The sequence below is a fragment of the Crotalus tigris genome, unplaced genomic scaffold (assembly GCF_016545835.1).
Source record: "Crotalus tigris isolate CLP2741 ecotype Arizona unplaced genomic scaffold, ASM1654583v1 scf7180000019553.37968852642:3898890, whole genome shotgun sequence".
NCBI classification, from domain to species: domain Eukaryota; kingdom Metazoa; phylum Chordata; class Lepidosauria; order Squamata; family Viperidae; genus Crotalus; species Crotalus tigris.
The window spans coordinates 357,944-376,645 of NW_024097591.1; the positions used below are offsets into that span (position 1 = coordinate 357,944).

Below are 18,702 nucleotides of genomic sequence, written 5' to 3' on the forward strand. Positions count from 1 at the left end.
ACCCCTTCTGGTATTTTTTTTTTTTTTTTTTTTAATCCCCAAAGTGAGCAGCTCCCAGGCTAAATACCAATCTCAGGCCACGTGGAACGGCACGGCCAAAATTCGTCAACAAATTGTCCAGATTGTGGCGTGGCCCAAGATTGACCGTTTCGTCACCGGCCTGCTGTTCTCGAGGTGGTGTTGTTGCAGTTAAGCAAAGTTGGCTTTGGAGAAGCGCAGGATTAATCTAATAACAATAGTCATAAAGTTGGAAGGGGCCTTGGAGGTCATCTAGCCTGACCCCCTGCTCAGGCAGGAAACCCTGTACCATTTCAGACAAATGGCTGTCCAGTCCCTTCTTCTTTTCTAAAGTTCTACATTTAGGCAAGAAAAACCAAAATGTACAGGTATAGTATAAGTGGTACAGGTATAGTATAAATAGTAAATGTGAGAGCGATCTCGGAGTCCTAGTGGACGATCCCTTAAATAGGAGCCAGCCATGTGCTGCAGCTGCCAAAAAAGCCAATGCAGTCCTAGGCTGCATTAACAGAGGGATAGAATCAGGATCTCGCGAAGTGTTAATACCACTTTACAAGGCCTTGGTAAGGCCACACTTGGAATATGGCATCCAGTTTTGGTCACCGCGATGTAAAAAAGATGCTGAGACTCTAGAAAGAGTACAGAGAAGAGCAGCAAAGATGATCAGGGGACTGGAGGCTAAAACACACAAGGAACGGCTGCTGGAATTGGGTATGTCTAGTTTAACGAAGAGAAGGATGAGGGGGGACATGATAGCAGTGTTGCAATCTCTCAGGAGCTGCCCCAAAGAAGAGGGAGTCAAGCTATTCTCCAAAGCACCTGAAGGCAGGACAAGAAGCAACGGGTAGAAACTAATCAAGGAGAGAAGCAACCTAGAACTAAGGAGAAACTTCCTGACCGTGAGAAGAATTAACCAGTGGAACCACCTGCCTCCAGAAGCGGTGAATGCTCCAACACTGGAAGTTTTTAAGAAAAGACTGGACAGCCATTTGTCCGAAATGGTATAGGGTTTCCTGCCTGAGCAGGGGGTTGGACTAGATGACCTCCAAGGTCCTTTCCAACTTTATTATGATGATTATTATTAATCTTGAGCATTCACCAGTGGGAAGCACAGCCTTTCCACTGTTGCCATGGCCTTGGATGGTCTCCTCTGGGCAAAAATCCATCCTCTCCTCTCCTTCCACCTTTATGACGGTTTCAGGGTCTCCCAAAGTCCCGTGATCCCCTTTTGGCAATGGGGGAAGACGGATTCCCATAACAACCAGGTTCCTAAATGAACAGCTGCAGTGATTTGCTTAGTAACGGTGGCAAGAAGGGTCGTACAGCGGGGCAAAAAGTCGCTTGGCAACCGTCTCATTTAGCAACATAAATTTTGGGCTCCATTGTGGTCGTAAGCCGAGGACTGCCTATCCTGGCCCAGAGTCCCGGGCCAGAAGTCAAAAGCTCCCCCCATTGCCGGATGGCTCGCTCATTTCACCAGGATGCATCGATCTTGGCGCCACGCGTCGTTAATCACAAGTCTGTCGTGATCTTGCAAAAATTTAATTTCGTAACTGGCGGTTTGACAAACAGACGCCGGCTTCTCCCTTTGTTACAAGGGGCGATCCACCACGGCTGCAAAGAGCTGTTGATTTCAGGATCAGAAAAGGCGTTTTCACACTTCAGAAAAGACAGAAAATGGAAAGGGGGGGTTGTTAATTCAGCATATGTCTTCGCAGAAAGCCACGGGAACTCATGTTCTTGCTCTGATGCAGCCTTTTGCAGATAGATTTTGCTCTGAGGCTCCGTTTTTTTTCTTTTGTTACCCTTTTAAAGCACTCTGGAGAGCATCGTTTTTTAAAAACCACACGGTGATTGGGAATAACCCAGAGGTCCAGCTGTAGTGGTTGATCAACAATAGCTTGTTGTTCATCCTGGGTAAACATAGCCAGTTAACTGAACAGTGTAACAGAATAACAGAGGTAGAAGGGACCTTGGAGGTCATCCAATCCAACCCCCTGCTCAGGCAGGAAACCCTATACCAGGGGTAGGCCACCTTGGCTCTTTTAAGACTCGTGGACTTCAACTCCCAGAATTCCTGAGCCAGCATGAGGGAAACTTTGGCCCCTTCATGACTCGTGGACTTCAACTCCCAGAATTCCTGAGCCAGCATGAGGGAAACTTTGGCCCCTTCATGACTCGTGGACTTCAACTCCCAGAATTCCTGAGCCAGCCTGGCTCAGCTTGGAAACCTCTCCCTTTCCCCTCAGCATGGCTGGCTTAGGAATTCTGGGAGTTGAAGTCCACGAGTCATAACAGAGCCAAGGTTGCCTACCCCTGCCCTATACCATTTCACGCAAATGGGTGTTCAATCTCTTCTTAAAAACTTCCAGTGTTGAAGCATCCATAACTTCTGGTGACAAGCTGTCCCACTGATTCATTGTTCCCACCGCCAGGAAATTTCTCCTTCTAGGTTGCTTCTCTCCTTGATCAGTTTCCACCCGTTGCTTCTTGTCCTGCCTTCTGGTGCTTTGGAGAAGAGGTGGACCCCCTTTTCTTCGTGGCAGCCCCTTAAATTTTGGAGCCCTTCTATCCTGTCCCCCCTGGTCCTTCTCTTCATTAAACTAGACATCCCCGACTCTTCATATGTTTTAGCCTCCAGCCCCCTGATCCTCTTTGTTGCTCTTCTCTGCACTCTTTCCAGAGTCTCAGCTTCTTTTTTACATTGGGGCGACCAAAATGGTTTTAGCCTGGTTTATTCTGGCTTAGCCTAATGTGCTAAGCAACCATGGTGATTTTTAAGGAGCGTCTCCATTTTCAGAGCGTTTTTGCCTGGCAAAAAAAAAAAAAAAAACGTTTCTTATTGTTATTATGGGACTTATTTTTTATTTTTTAAACCCCTTTGCTGGTTCAGCGAAGGCCCCAGTCCTTTCTCTGTCCTCCACCGCCCTCTTTGTCTGGCTTGAAGGGCCCAAATTACTTCTCTGCGTGACGGAGGTAATTTTCCAAGCCCCTTCGGCCGCCTGCGTAAGCTTTCCCAACAGGGAGGCTGTTTTACATTGGCCGCTTGCTGACCACGAGCAATCATTCTGTTTCTCCAGGGTGAACAGTTTTCAGGTGGATTTGAAAGTGGAAAGGAAAGAAGCAGCTGGCCAGCCAGCTTTTCTATGGGTGGATTTGGGGGGGGGGATATTACCAAAGACTCCCCCAGTTTTCCTGGAAAACGGGAGTGAGGCTGCTGAGACCATGTCCTTGGGGAAATTGCCGTCTCTTTCCTATTGTTAGTAGAGTTGATTTTGTGGTCAAGCAGCCTGGAGTGGGGCTTGCCAAGGGGGGGGGGAGGAGGAGGAGGAGGCATCTTTGGTGCTCTCTGAGTTTGCTTACTTCAGAGAAACTGTCTGGAGTAGTATCAGGTCTCTCCTTGTGGAGTAGAAGACCTTCAAGATACCTTCCAACTTGGTTCTTTGGTCCCGTTCTTTTGTTTTCTCGAGCTGGGTTGTTCACCTACAACAGTGGTTCTCAACCTTTCTAATGCCGCGACCCCATAATACAGTTCCCCATGTTTTGGTGACCCCCAACCACTTATACACCACTGGGTGCCAGGGGCATGGCCAAAGAAAAGGGGGAAAAAATGGCGGACAGCCTTGTTTGGTGACCCCCATGAAATGGTCATTCGACCCCAAATGGGTCCCGACCCACAGGTTGAGAACCACTGACCTACAAGCAACTTACTTGTATTTCAACGGAGAGCAGCTCCTCTCCCTTCCAGCACTGATGACGTTACCTAGTTGGGTAATGAAACGCCTGCAGGAAAACCATCCTCTCTGTGGGGTTCTAATGCCTGCCTCTCCTTCCCCCTTAGCAAATCATGAAAGACCGCTGGATGAATGTGGGTCACGAGGACGATGAGTTGAAGCCTTATGTGGAACCTCTGCCAGACTACAAGGACCCTCGGCGGACAGGTACAACAGTTAGGAAGGGCTGACGGGCTGGAGCAGGGGTCCTCAAACACTTGGCGACTTGAAGGCGGGTGGACTTCAACTCCCAGAATTCCTCAGCCAGCGTTCAAACTTGGCAACTTTGAGACTTGTGGACTTCAACTCCCAGAATTCCTCAGCCAGCGTTCAAACTTGGCAACTTTGAGACTTGTGGACTTCAACTCCCAGAATTCCTCAGCCAGCCCAGGAATTCTGGGAGTTGAAGTCCACAGGTCTTCACGTTGCCACGTTTGAAGACCCCTGGGCTAGAGACCATCCCCATTTGATGGCCAGGTGGGACGTTCCACATTCTGAGCAGCTGGGGGGGGGTTGTCTTTCCTACGAGTGGATGGTGACTCTTTTCCTCCTCTTCCTCTCCTCCTTCTCCTTCCTCCTCAGAACTCATGATTTCTATGGGCTACACCCGGGAAGAAATTCAAGAGTCCTTAGTCAGCCAGAAGTATAATGAAGTGATGGCGACGTATCTGTTGCTAGGTTATAAAAACTCAGAGGTGAGTGTTTTGGAGGGAGTATAACTTGTTTAACTAAACGTATTCAGATTTGTTTATTCATATTAGATTTTATATTGTAGGTATAGATGTTCAAAGAAAGTAGTGTTTAAAATTGTGTTTTGGAAGGAATTTATATAGAATGATGGATAATATTATAAGTATGATTAGAAGATGTTTAGAATATATTATAATGTGTTTAATGATTCCAATTATTATTTTTTTAGAGAAGATAATTTATCTAATTTAATTAAACTTGTTCAGGATTTATATGTGTTTTAAGTTTTTCTTTTTTTTCTTTTTTTTTGGAAACATTTAGGACAAGCCTGTAATCAACTCTGGGAGGTCCAGGGGAGGGTTAGGGAGGTTTGGGGAGCTGGGGGAGGGTATGGGAGGGGGGGGTTTGGGGAGGGGATTTGTTTTGTAAAATTTAAAAATTTTCAATTAAAAAAAAAAAACTCAGAGGTGAGTGCGAGGGGTGGTGGTGGCCGGGTGCGTTGAACTTCGGAACGGCAGCCCCGCAGGGCCGGTGTGCAGCCCTGAAGCACGTGTGGCTTTTCTCCTCTTAAGCCAGCTTTTGACGCCGAGACTCTGGAAAGAGTCCAGGGAAGAGCAGCGAAGACGATTAGGGGGCTGGAGGATAAAACATTACTAAGAACGGTTGTAGGAAAGGGGGAAAAAAAAACCTTTTTGCTTTTCTGGAGCCGGCATCTAAGGATCCGCCTGATGGGCTGGGAGCAAAGGCCTCCGTGGGGGTCCGGGGCCTTTCCTGATTCCTTTTTTCCTGCTTTTTCCAGCTCGACAACGATAGCATTACCCTGAAACCTCGTCCCCAGCCTGAGCTCGCCAACAGCACGGTTCCCTCCCCTTCGCACAAGGTGCAGCGCAGCGTCTCGGCCAACCCCAAGCAACGCCGCTTAAGTGACCAGGGTGAGCATCTTCCTCTCCTATCTCCTCCTCCTCCATCCTCTTGGGCAAACCAGGGAGGCTGGGATTCTCATAAAGGGATTTTGTTTTATTTATTGACGATCCCACCTTTATCATTTGTATAAATAACTCAAGGGGACGAAGATAACTCTCTTTTGTGCCTAAGGCGGGACTAGAACCCACAGTCCCCTGGTGATTGGCCCAAAGTCACCCAGTTGGCTATCATGCCTAAGGCGGGACTAGAACCCACAGTCCCCTGGTGATTGGCCCAAAGTCGCCCAGCTGGCTATCATGCCTAAGGCGGGACTAGGACTCACAGTCCTCTGGTGATTGGCCCAAAGTCACCCAGCCATCTTTTTGTACCCAAGGAGGGACTAGAACTCACCCTCTCCTGGCGATTGCCCCCCAAGTCGCCCAGCTGTTTCATGCCTAAGTTGGGACTCGAACTTGCCATCTCACAGCATTATAGGCAGCTGGCTTGGTTGTTCGGGTGAATGGGGTGGCCTAGAAACCAGAGGTGGTGAGTTTGAGGGTTCTTGGGCATGAAAGACGTCTGGGTGACTTTGGGCCAATCGCCAGGAGACGGTGAGTTCTAGTCCCGCCTTAGGCATGAAAGTTGGATGGGTGACTTAGGGCCAATCGCCAGGAGACGGTGAGTTCTAGTCCCGCCTTAGGCATGAAAGCCAGCTGGTGACTTTTCTCCCGCGTCAAATTGGAAGTGTCTTGGCGACGTTTCGACGAAGTCTCATTCGTCATCTTCAGGCTGGTGTTTTCGGCTTCGTGCTTCTAGAAGCATGAAGCTGAAAACACCAGCCTGAAGATGACGAATGAGACTTCGTCGAAACGTTGCCAAGACACTTCCAATTTGACGCGGGAGAAAACCCAAATAACCAAAGACCTACATACAAACACCCGTGAAAACCTCAGAAAACATATATTTGTTTCCATCTCCCCACAGTACCCACCATCCCAACCTCCACGTCTTACTCCAAGAAAACGCAGGCTGCCAACGCTGAGAACAAGAGGCCCGAAGAGGAGAGGGAGGCCGGGCGCAGCAAGACCGGGAGCACCGTCAAAGTGCCCGCCAGCCCCTTGCCTAGCCTGGAGAGGAAAAAAAGCACCCCTATGCCCTCCACGGTCAGTGTCCCAGGCCCCTGCCACCGTCATAAATACGAGCCAACCGCCTGAATTTTGATCCCCGTAACCGTGGGAATGCCGCCAATGGTCGTAAGAGCGAAAAACCGGTCCTAAGTCCATTTTGTTCCGGTGCCGTTGTAACTTTGAACAGTTGCTAAAGGAATGGCTGTAAGTTGAGGACTGCTTATTAGCGGACCTGTTTTTTAGAGGCTCTTTCTGGAGGTGGGGGAGGCAGCCTGCCCTCTTTCTGCCTACCCCACCCCGCCCCGTCCTGCAGAAACATTAGAAACCTGTTGCTAGGGTCTCTCCCCCCCCCAGACCCTTCTGCCCCAGCGCCCCTCCCTCACTTGGCGTTGGCGTTTCTCCTCCTTTGCAGAACAGTGTCCTCTCCACCACCACAAACCGAAGCCGCAATTCCCCCATGCTGGACCGTGCCAGCTTGGGCCAGAACTCCATACAGAACGGCAAAGATAGGTAAGGAGGAGGGACCTCGCCCAAGAACAAAAGTCTTTCTTTAAAGCGGGGGGGGGGGTCTCCAAGCTCAGCAACCTTTTAAGATTGACTCAGGGGTCTTCAAACTGGGCCCTTTTATGACTTGTGGACTTCAACTCCCAGAATTCCTCAGCCAGGCATGAGGAATTCTGGGAGTTGAAGTCCACAGCCCATGAAGGGGCCATCGTTCCTCCATGCTGGCTGAGGAATTCTGGGAGTTGAAGTCCACCAGTCGTCAAAGGGCCACGTTTGAAACCTCCAAGTGGCCTCAATGACCCTCTAAAACAGGGATCTTCCAACTTGGCCCTTTGGTGACTTGTGGACATCAACTCCCAGAATTCCTCAGCCAGCGTGCCTGGCTAAGGAATTCTGGGAGTTGACGTCCACAAGTCATTAAAGGGCCACGTTGGAAGACCCCTGGATTAGGCTAATGTATAAGGGGTGGGTGACTAGGGCAGCTTTACGCCCTGCGGATTTCAACTCCCAGAATTCCACGCTGGCTGAGGAATTCTGGGAGTTGAAGTCCGCAGGTCGTAAAGTGGCGTGTTTGCCCCCCTCCCAGGCTAATGCATGCCTGGAGGAGGGAAACAAGACAGTTTAAAAAAAAATATTTTTTTAATTCTCATTTAAAGTGGTACAGTTTCCCTCCGCACACACACACGCACACACACACACCCTCCTGCAACCACTTTTCAAACGAGTTGGATATAAGCCGCCCTGTTTAAAAATCCAATTCGTGGCCTGAATCAAGCCAGCCCCCCCCCCCCCCCAGGCAGGAATGACACCTGCAGAAAGTATATCTCTTGGGTTGCTCAAAAGACCCACACCTTCCCTCCCCCCCCCAGTCTCTTCCCCCCCCTCCCCTGCGCTTAGCTTCAGAGCATCCATTGATGCTATCCCCTGGACTGATGGGGTGGGGGGGGGTTGAGCGAGGGAGGAGAGAATGGAGAGGTCTGTTCCTTCTCTACCCAGAATTCCTTTCCAAGAACCCTTTCCCACATTCTCAGAACCCGTTTTCTTAATTAGCAAGGAGCAGGCCTCATCCTATGACGTGCACACATTCACACACACATGCTTTCATGCCTCTGTCTTTGGACCCACCCCCCTGGCTCCTTCAAAGCCTCTAACAGTCATGCACCCATCCCTCATCGCCCTTGTTTCTCCCCCTCCCCCCTGTCCCTCCCCCCATCTGGAGAGCCTCCATTCGCATCCATCTCCCCCTGTTGCGTCTGGGGGGGGGTGTGTGTGCTTGACTCCTATACAAATATACTGGGTTGTGTATTGTATATTTGCTTTCCCCAGAATGCCTGTGGACCTGCTGGTGGCTCTGTCTGTGGCGTGGCACGGTTGATTGAGGGCACACACACACACACACACACACACACACACACACGTTGCCCTGTTTAGCTGATGAAGCAAGGGATAGGTTGAGAAGGAGGGAAGAAAAGAAGATTGGGAGGAAGATGAAAGGAAAGGAAAGGAAGATAGGAAAAGAAAGGAAAGGAAGATAAGACGAAGGAAAAGAAAGGAAGATAGAAGAAGGGAAGGGAAAGAAGATAGAAGAAGGAAAGGAAGATAGATGAAGGAAAAGAAAGGAAGATAGATGAAAGGAAAGAAGGAAAGGAAAGGAAGATAGAAGAAGGAAAGAAAGATAGATGAAGGAAAAGAAAGGAAAGGAAGATAGATGAAGGGAGGGAAAGAAGGAAAGGAAGATAGATGAAGGAAAAGAAAGGAAAGGAAGATAGACAGAGGGAAGGAAAGGAAGACAAAAGAGGGAAAGGTAAGATAAGAAAAGGAAGATAGACAAAGGAAAGGAAGATAGAAAAAGGAAAGGAAAGGAAGATAGACGAAGGGAAGATAAGGAAAGGAAGGCAAAGGTGCCTTTTGGGGACTGGGCAGAGGAGCAGTTGGGCGTAGCCCCCAAGACTACCATCTGCATCCTCAGAGAATCTGGGGGGGGGGCGCTGCAGATATCACCCACCGGCCCGCTTCACCCCGTTTCCCCCCCTTTTTTTAACCCTACCCTTTCCTTGGTTTGGACTTCGGCTTCTCCCCGGCTTGATTTTTTTTTTCTCCACCTCCCCCCCAGCCTAACCACTCCGGGCTCCAGGGCCTCTACCGCCTCCGCTTCCGCCGCCGTGAGCTCCGCGCGCCCGCGCCAGCACCAGAAATCCATGTCAGCCTCGGTGCACCCCTCCAGGCCCACCCTGCCCCCCACCGATAATCACTGCGAGGCCCAGCGACCTAGGCAAGTGGGCAGCTGCGTGTGCCTGGAGTCTTCCTTCCTTTCCTTCCTTCCTTCCTTTCCTTCCTTCCTTCCTTCCTTCCTTCCTTCCTTCCTTCCTTCCTTCCTTCCTTCCTTCCTTCCTTCCTTCCGTCCTTCTTTGCATTCTCATCTCTCTCCTTCCTTCTTTCCTTCCTTCCTCCCTCCCTCCAATTTTCCTTCCTTCCTTCTTCGCATTCTCATCTTCCTTCCTTCCTCCCTCCCTCCAATCTTCCTTTCCTTCCTTCTTCCCTCCCTCGCCCTTCTTCTTTTCTTCCTTCCTTCCTTCCTCCCTTCCCCCTCTCCCTTCCTACCTTCTTCCCGCCCTCCAGCTCTCTCCAGCCTCCTCTCAACTTGTTCTGCCTCGCGGCCTGGCCCCAGAGCCAGGACCCTCACACAGGGGCTGCCCTAGAGGGGATCGGAGCAAAACAACTGGGAGCTTTGGGGGTTCTCTCCTGAAACCTGGAAGGGGGACCCCCAGAGGTAGCCCTGTTCTGGGTGCCACGCAACCTCAGGCAGAGTCGTAAGGGAGCCAGAATGTTGCTCAAGAGGGGCGGGTTCCCCATTCTCTTTAGGGGATCTCCCCTCCTTCCTTGAACACAGCAGCTGCGGAAGGCAGCCCTCGTTCTTCGGCGGGGCTGCCTTCCGCTTCTACCCCGATGCTCATTCCTACCTGCCAGCAGACTTGGGAAAAACTGGCCCTGGATTCTCACCTCCCCTTAAGCCTGGAATCTGGCTTTGCGAAAGTCTATCCTGAATCGGTGGGCTTTTCCGAAGAGCGTCAGAGCACAAAGTCTGGTAGGGGGCAACATGGTTCCAGGGCTCCCTTCCTCAAATCGGTGCCCTCAGACTCTTAAGAGGGCGTGGCTTCCCCCCCCCCCGCCTGGAGGGTCCCTCAGCCCGGCCCCCTTTGGTGACCTTCCTCTCCTCCTCCCTCACAGCACGGCCCCCCAGCGGGCTCCCGTGGCCTCCCCCTCCGCCCACAACATCAGCAGCGCCCTCCCCGAGCGCACCAACTTCCCCCGAGGCATCCAGAGCCGCAGCACCTTCCACGCCGGGCAGCTCCGGCCGGTCCGGGACCAGCAAAATCTCTCCTACGGCCTCACGCCCGCCTCGCCTTCCGGCAACAGCCAGGGACGCAGGGGGGCTTCCGGGAGCCTCTTCAGCAAGTTCACCTCCAAGTTCGTACGCAGGTGAGCCGGGGAAAGGGGGTGGGCACCGAAGTGGGGGGGGGAGTCCCAGTGCCATCCTGGGTGGCGTGGCTGCATGGAGGGGAGGGCAGGACGGGGGTGAGACGGGGGACAGCCCTCCCCTGTTTCTGTCCCCCTATTCGGTGGCTCCGAGGGGCGCATGCTGGCTGATTCTTGTGTGTGTCGGACCCCGCTGCCCCTCCCTCTCCCCTTTCCCCTCTCCCTCCCTCCCAGAGCCCCCACCACGATGCCACAGCACCCCGCAGCCCATCGTCTGCCATCTGTCCACACTCGAATCACATTGGCCAGGTGAGGCCAGGAATCCAAGCTATTGGGGGAGGGGGAATGAGCCTACCCAGCTTTCAAATGCCCCCCTCCCAGACCTCCACCGGGTGGGGGCACAAGCTCTCTCTTGGAAGGCCAGCCAACCCCATCCCCAAGTAGGCCTGGGATGCAAGGACAGCCAAGGGATTTCCCCCCCTCTCCCCCCCCCAAAACAGGAGATTTTCTTTGGAGTAACTCAGTTGGAGAGTGACAAGCCATCATTCAAGATGGCTTAGCCATAATTGCCACTGCAGAGGCCAGGACCAGGCGGGTGGGATGGCTCTTGAGAACAGGGCCCTGCAGTAAGAACTGGAAGGGACCTTGCAAGATCTTCTAGTCCAGCCCGCCTACTCAGTCTTCCAACTTGGCCCTTTGATGACTTGTGGACTTCAACTCCCAGAATTCCTCAGCCAGGCATGCTGGGAGTTGAAGTCCACAAGTCATCAAAGGGCCAAGTTTGAAGCCCCCTGGTTTAGACAAACGGCTGTCCGATGCCTTTGGTTCTTCCGGGGAACTGCACTTCAGCATGCCCATCGCCCCAAAGGCTGCAGTTAGTTCCCGGATCTCAGCATGCAGCGAAGTTCAAGTCCAAGTTCCCCACCCCTCCTTCAATGTGGGGGTGGGGTACCCCAGTCCTCGCTGCCCACCTGCCACGTTAGCTAAGACAGCCCAGGGTGTCTCAACCTTGGGCCCTTTTAAGAGGGGTGGACTTCAACTCCCAGAATTCCTCTGCCCGCTCCGCTCTCTTCTGCTGCTTCTGATCTCCGCTCTGCCCGCTGGGGAATTCTGGGAGTTGGAAGTCCACCCCTCTCAAAGCGCCCACGGAGGTCGCTTGTTCAGTATTGACGGAAGGCCCGGAATCAGTTGAAACACACACAGTCTAGATTTGACTTTTGCGGGTTTGGGGGGGGGGGATTCAGCTCACAGGCATCCAGCTTCCCAATCCCACCACTTTCCACCCTCCGGCCTTGCAAGCAGGGCTGAAGGCAACCCAGGCTGGCAGGCCCTGATCCTGTTGGAGGGTCCAGGCAGGGCAGCCTAGCGAGCCCAAAACCGCAACCTCGAGCGTGTGTGTGTATATGTGAATCTAAGACGCTGTTTTGTAAACCTTGCTTCTTTTTCTTCCAAGAGGGAGGGAGGGTGTTTGGGAAGGAAGGGGGGAGAGTCACTCTGTGCAGTCACTCTGTGCAGTCCAGCGCCTCCTGTCTCCAGCCCCCCCCCCATTTTCTTTTGCTGTGTGTTTTACCTCCTTTCCTGCCCCCCCCCCAACCCAGCCTGTCCTTCTGCAGGTCCTTTTCCGGGCAGCTTCCAGCCAGAGGGGGCTGTGGGGTGGGAGAGAGGAGGGGGGTGACCCCAGCAACCCTGGGTTCCCCACTCCCTTTCCAAGAGGTGATCAGGGCTTTGGGGGAGCCCCCACCCAGCCAGCCCCAGACAGTCCCAGTTTTGGGGCAGAGGGAGGCTGTTCATCTTCCTGCTTTGGACGGAAGGAACGAAAAAAGTGGGGGGGCGGCAGCTTCCCTTTCCCCAAATTCACCCCCTCCCCCTCCAACCTGGGGAGGGAAGATGGGGAGGCCGGCCTATTCCGGGACCCACGGCTTGTTCATTTCACACTTTCACGCTTGCTCATCCACCCACCACCGTGTTTTTTTTCCTCCCCCCCCCTCCCCTGTTTACCCCCTCCCCTTCTAGAAATCTGTCTTTCAGGTTTGCCAAAAGGTAGGCGTGCATCACTCTGGAATTTGTTCTCTTTCTTCCTCCTCCTCCTCTTCTCCTTCTTCCTCTTGTGCAACACTCACCTCCCTCCTTGCTAGCTTCTCGCGCTCTCTCTCTCTTTCTCTTTCTCTTTCTCCCTCTCCCCCTCCCAACCTGTGGTGGCCAAGGGCGGCTGTGTGTGAATGTAGAGGGCACCCTTCAAGGGACAGTTGGGGTCTCATTAGCTCTCGGCCTGCAGGAAGGGAAGCCCACCGGGATGTGGGGAGGGGCTGTTTCCACTCCGTCCCATCCGGGTCGCCAAAAACGTTGGTCGGCCCGGGATTGAGAGAACGATGCTGTCTCTTTAAAGGTGACCTCCATCTTTGTGGTTTGCCTTGGCTGGGCCTCTGCTCTTTCTAACCAGAATCTCCCCTCACTCCTTCCCCACTCCAGTCCTCCTTTTTTCTCCCCCGCATGGTGGCTGTTAGGAGGAGCTGGGCTCTCCTGTAGCTCTCGGGCTGGATGCTGCCTGGAAGGTGCAGGCGCAGCTTGAGGGTGAACGGAGAACTGCATGGCCCTCCTCGGGGATGAAAATTGAGGGCCGGGGGGGGGGTGGGTGAGTTGCACCCACATCGGAAGATGCTAGCCATAGGGCAGGTTTCCCGTGAAGGGGGGGGAAGAACAAGGAGATCACAAAAGATAAATTTATGAGAGCCTAGTGGTTAAGGAATCGAGCAATTGTGAGTTCTAGTTTATGCCGTAGACATGAAGAACCAGCCGGGTGACTTTGGGCCAGTCTCTCAATCTCTCTCCCTCCCTCTGCCCCCCGTCTTTCTCCTTCTCTCTCTCCCTCCCTCTCTCTCTCTCTCTCCCTCTGCCCCCCATCTTTCTCCTCTCTCTCCCTCCCTCCCTCTCTCTCCCTCCCTCTCTCTCTCTCTCTCTCCCTCTGCCCCCCATCTTTCTCCTCTCTCTCCCTCCCTCCCTCTCTCTCCCTCCCTCTCTCTCTCTCTCTCTCTCTCTGCCCCCCATCTTTCTCCTCTCTCTCCCTCCCTCCCTCCCTCCATCTCTCTCCCTCCCTCCCTCTCTCTCTCTCTCTCTGCCCCCCATCTTTCTCCTTCTCTCTCTCCCTCCCTCTCTCTCTCTCCTCTCCTCTGCCCCCCATCTTTCCCTCTCTCTCCCTCCCTCATCTCTCTCTCTGCCCCCATCTTTCTCCTCTCTCTCCCCCTCCCTCTCTCTCTCTCTCTCTGCCCCCCATCTTTCTCCTTCTCTCTCTCCCTCCATCTCTCTCTCTCTGCCCCCATCTTTCTCCTCTCTCTCCCTCCCTCCCTCCATCTCTCTCTCTGCCCCCCATCTTTCTCCTTCTCTCTCTCCCTCCATCTCTCTCTCTCTCTCTCTCTCTCTCTCTCTCTCTGCCTTACCCACCTCACAGGGTTGTTGTTGTGAGGAAGATAGGAGAAGGAAGGATTAGGTATGTTCACCAACTCCAGTAAACAGTCATAAAGCTGGGATAAAAATAAAGAAATCTGGGGAAACTTTGGGGGCTGTATAGGGTTAGGGTTACGGCCACAATTGAGCCCAAACTTTCTGTTGCTACGTGAGACCTTTGTTAAGTGAGCCCTATTTTACAGCCTCACTTGCCACTGTCGTTAAGTGAATAAATTGCAATTGCTAAATTAGTAACCCGGTTGTTAAGTGAATCTGGCTCCCCCCCTTGACTTTGTCCGAAGGTCGCAACAGGGGATCATTGCCCCCCCCCCGGGATGCTGCGACCATCATAAATATGAATCAGTTGCCAAGTGTCTGAATTTTGATCACCTGACCCTGGGGGATGCTGCAACGGTCATAAGTGTGAAAAACGGTCATAAGTCACTTTTTCAGTGCTGTAACTTTGTAACTTTGAGCGGTCACTAAGCGAACCCTTGTAAGTCGAGGACTGCCTGTATAGTGCACCGTACATAAATTAGGTCTCCCGCTGTCGTTTCCATAAGTTTCCTCTCTCAGATGACGGAGGAAATTACGCTGTCAGTTTTTCAGCCGTCTGCGCTACAGAGTCGTGTCTGAAAAATGGAATCAGGGCAGCTTCATCCACTGGGTGTTCTTCAAACACCCAGCCTTTGCTGGAGCAGTGTCTGCTTACTGACAGAAAAAAAAACAAAATTGCCTGGTTTATTCAACCTTCAGCATCGCAACCTGGTACAGCAACAGGGTTGACCTATAAAATTGACGCAGAGACATTCAGTTGGGGCAGAACAGAGTGCATGTATGTATTCCAAACAAAAAAAGGGGGGAGGGGGTTTACAAGATAGCCTTCCTCCCCTCCTCAACCTGCATCTCTGCTGGGATAAATTGGCTGGCTGTGACAGGACTTAAATCATTCATTGTCCTGGCAGGTAGAGTCTCACGCTACAAGCAACTACCAAAGCACTCTTGCGTTGTCTCGCTTTACCTTTTGCACAGGAGAGTGCCTCGCGAGAGTAATATGTAGGGCAGGGGTCTTCCAACTTGGCCCTTTGATGACTTCTGGACTTCAAGTCCCAGAATTCCTCAGCCAGGAGTCCCCTCCTTCTGTGGCTCAGCCGGTTCCCCTGCTCCACATAGCTCCATCTCCTCCTCTTCCTCCTTTCTTCCTTGCTTGTCCGTGGCTTCTGTTCTTGGGGAAGGATTAGAGAAACGGTGCTTGTGCCCAGACAAACAAAGAACCCAAGGCTGATTGTGTAGCTTTTTCCCACCCCCCAAAGGCTGCTTTGGCTGATCCCAGCATGCCGAGCAAGAACCGAGAGGGGTTGCCTGCTCTGCCTGGGGCCCCGCCACACCTTAGCCCCCCCTTCCACCTTCGAATGCCCCCCTCCCCATGGCTTGGGGGGGAAAGAAAACAAAAACCAGGGGCAGGAAGGGCTAACTGGAGGGTGCTGATGGCTTGTCTCCTGCTCTGTTTTTTGAGGAACCTGCATGAGCCCGAAAGCAAAGACCGCGTGGAGACGCTCAGGTGAGACTCAGCCAGGGCGGGGAGGGGCTTCCCACCCGTGGTCCCCGCGGTCTGTTTCTCCAGCAGGGCCAGGCTGCTCCTTGGCACCTACCTCCATCCTCTTCGTTTCCCTGATCTCTTTCTTTCTCTTTCTCTTCCTCCTCCTCTTCGCAAACCCCACTCCCTTCTAGCACTGATGAGGTTACCTAGTTGGGTAATGAGATGTCGGCAAGAAAACAGCCAAGCTCAGAGAACACCAAGGACCCTACAGTTGCTCCTCCTCCTCCTCCTCCTCCTCAAACATCCCTCCCTTACAGCACTGATGATGTTACCTAGTTGGTTCACGAAATGTCTGCAAGAAAACAACCAGGCTCAGACAGAACCAAGAACCCCACAGTTCCTCCTCCTCCTCCTCACAAACCCCACTCCCTTTTAGCACTGATGATGATACCTAGTTGGTTCACGAAATGTCTGCAAGAAAACAACCAGGCTCAGACAGAACCAAGAACCCCACAGTTCCTCCTCCTCCTCCTCACAAACCCCACTCCCTTTTAGCACTGATGATGATACCTAGTTGGTTCACGAAATGTCTGCAAGAAAACAACCAGGCTCAGACAGAACCAAGAACCCCACAGTTCCTCCTCCTCCATTTCTTTCTCTTTCCATCCTCCCCCATCCTCCAGCTCTTCTGGATCACGGATCAGGCTGAGCAGCGTGGTGGTGCCAGCCAGAGGGGTGGGGGGACCTCCTCCTCACCTTTTCCCTTTCTCCTCCCTCCCCCCGCAGGCCTCACATGATGGGCGGCAGCGGGGAGAAAGACCGGGACGAGAACCGGGAGGCCAAGCCGCGATCGCTGCGCTTCACCTGGAGCATGAAGACCACCAGCTCCATGGAGCCCAACGAGATGATGAAGGAGATCCGGAAGGTGCTGGATGCGAACAGTTGCCAGTGCGAATTGCAGGAGAAGTACATGCTCCTGTGCATGCACGGGGCGCCCGGCCACGAGGCCTTCGTGCAGTGGGAGATGGAAGTTTGCAAACTGCCCCGCCTCTCGCTCAACGGCGTCCGCTTCAAGCGGATATCCGGCACTTCCATGGCCTTCAAGAACATTGCCTCCAAAATCGCCAACGAACTCAAGCTTTAACGGCCACCCCGGGAGAAGGGGGGGGGTGGGGCGCCTGGCCTGCACACGCAACAGAGGAGGAAGAGGGGGTGTTCAGCTGGAAGAGAGCCGCAACTTCACTTGGAGAGGGGCCCGGGTGCCAGTGCCGGGCCATGCAGGTGGGGGGGGCAGGGCAAGGGGGTGGAGGTGGGGTATCCCCGCCGCCTCTCCATCTCCCCCTTCCTCACCCTCCCCCCCCCCACTGATGCATCTCCATGGAGACAGGGTGCCTGGGATTGTGGTTGGCAGCCACCTAGCTGGTCTCCGTGGCAACAGTAATGGGAGGGTACCAAGGGCTGAGGAAGCATCCCTTTTGGTCTCCGTGGCGACCGTGGTACTTTTTCTTCCTTTTTTTTTCCACTTCTTCCTCCCCCTTCCCTTTCTCTCTCTCTCTCTCTCCCCCTCCCCTTTCCTTCTTGTAAATGAGACAGGGTTTGACCATTTTTACCAAACTGCAACAGGGACTCTCCCCTCCGGAGCAGGAGTGGGGGTATCCTTTCCCACAAAACCGGAGTGGGCAGCCCGGGTCAGCGGAGGAGACCACATCTGGCAGGAGGCTGTTGGGATGGAGTGGGGGGGCAGCAGCTGGCCCCTTCCGCCGGTTGGGAAACGGAGAGCCCAGGGTCTGGCTGGGCATTGACACAGCGCGCGGGGGTCCGTGTGTCCACCGGCCAGCACTAGAAGCCACGTGCCTCTTGCCAAGGGACGCCTCTGAGGCGCCCCCTCTGCCTGGTCCCTGCAGATGACCCCCCCACACACAAACACGTGTGCACACACACACACACACTCCCCAAAGACCCCCAATTCTCCCAAGGTTTTTTTTTTTTTTTTTTTTTTTTTGCTTTCCCCGTGCAACATTTTTCCTTGCTAATTGGGGAGCTGCTGGTGGGGTTGAACGGAGGGAGAGTTGGGGGCTGCCGAGGTCGCACAGCAACCCGGACCATCACTCCTTGGTTTCCACACACACACACACACCCTTTATACAGACATGGCGTTAAGAGACTTGGTTTACACACACACAACGTATAATGGAACCCCTCCCCGGGTCCACAAAGGGGTTCGTTTCCGGTCTTGAATGCTGCACAACCCCATTCTGGGGTTTCACCTTCTCTTCCTCCCCTTCCCAGCACGTATGCTGGGGGGGGGCACAGCAAGGCTTTTCACCCCTCCCTGCTCTTCTCCGGTGATTCTCACAAAAGCCTTTGGATGTTCAGGATGGGTGGAAGAGTTTTGGGCCCGCCGTTTCACAGGTACGCTGCCCCTGGCTTTTCTGGAGAGCTCGGGTCGATTTCTGCTGGAAAAAAAAGTGTGTGTGTGGGGCTCCTGTTTCCCCCCCCCCCAAAAAAAATCTTTATTTCCCTTTCCAAAGCACAAGAGCAACAACAACAAAAAAGAGACAGACAGACTTGGGCTTGGTTGCAGTCCCTTGCCTTCTCTTCGGCCTGGCTCTCTGGATATCTTTTCGTTGTCACATTGCCCCCACCTCCCCCTCTTGAGAATGTATTTTTGGTCCTGGGGAGGGGGCTGTGCAGTCCCTTCCCCTTCTCCAACACAAACACACACACACACACACAAGTACGTATGTACGTACATGCCTGGTTTGTATATAACTGTACTGATACCTCGGTTTTTGTGAGTGGTTATAATTTTTTTTTGTTGGTTTAATTTCTCATCACAACATTGCCTTTTTTTTAAAAAAAAGAAAGAAAATCATGTCCCTTTGGGGAGGGGGGGGTCAGCTCCCCTCTCCCCTCCCTCCCCTTTCTCTCTCTAAGGATGCTGCCGTTTGATGTAGTTTTACAGGTTCTAGATTAAAACTTTCCAGAAAGCACCTACTTAGCGTCGGATTCCTGTTTTTGGCTCCACGTTTGCTCCCATTACAGACACAAGGGACAGAAGCTGGGCACCCCCCCCTCCCCACGCCCCCCCAGGACTCGGGACCAGCAGCCTTTCCTGTGTGGGGGGGGGACACTCCTTTATGCTCCGGTTCCAACGCCCTGTGGCATCTCTGGGAGACTCTGGCTAGTTTCTTATTAAAGCCAAAGAAATAAAAAAGCATGTGCTCCA

At 53.0% G+C, this 18,702-nt stretch overlaps 1 protein-coding gene across 12 annotated transcripts in view; it reads left to right on the forward strand.

The window, feature by feature from the left end:
- Window positions 1-18,328, forward strand: part of MARK2 (microtubule affinity regulating kinase 2) — a 79,177-nt gene extending 60,849 nt beyond the window's left edge. For 5 of the 12 annotated variants that reach the window (XM_039363370.1, XM_039363375.1, XM_039363379.1 and 2 more), the window contains 11 exons: window positions 3,860-3,959; window positions 4,374-4,486; window positions 5,281-5,413; window positions 6,369-6,547; window positions 6,924-7,021; window positions 9,129-9,287; window positions 10,244-10,495; window positions 10,727-10,801; window positions 12,506-12,532; window positions 15,450-15,494; window positions 16,260-18,328. In XM_039363370.1, coding sequence (XP_039219304.1) covers window positions 3,860-3,959; window positions 4,374-4,486; window positions 5,281-5,413; window positions 6,369-6,547; window positions 6,924-7,021; window positions 9,129-9,287; window positions 10,244-10,495; window positions 10,727-10,801; window positions 12,506-12,532; window positions 15,450-15,494; window positions 16,260-16,617 — 1,539 coding nt within the window. In that variant the 3' untranslated portion in view covers window positions 16,618-18,328. The remainder of the gene's footprint in view (window positions 1-3,859; window positions 3,960-4,373; window positions 4,487-5,280; window positions 5,414-6,368; window positions 6,548-6,923; window positions 7,022-9,128; window positions 9,288-10,243; window positions 10,496-10,726; window positions 10,802-12,505; window positions 12,533-15,449; window positions 15,495-16,259) is intronic. The other 7 variants (XM_039363369.1, XM_039363374.1, XM_039363371.1 and 4 more) reach the window with 7 other exon arrangements.
- The last annotated feature ends 374 nt before the right edge of the window (window positions 18,329-18,702 follow it).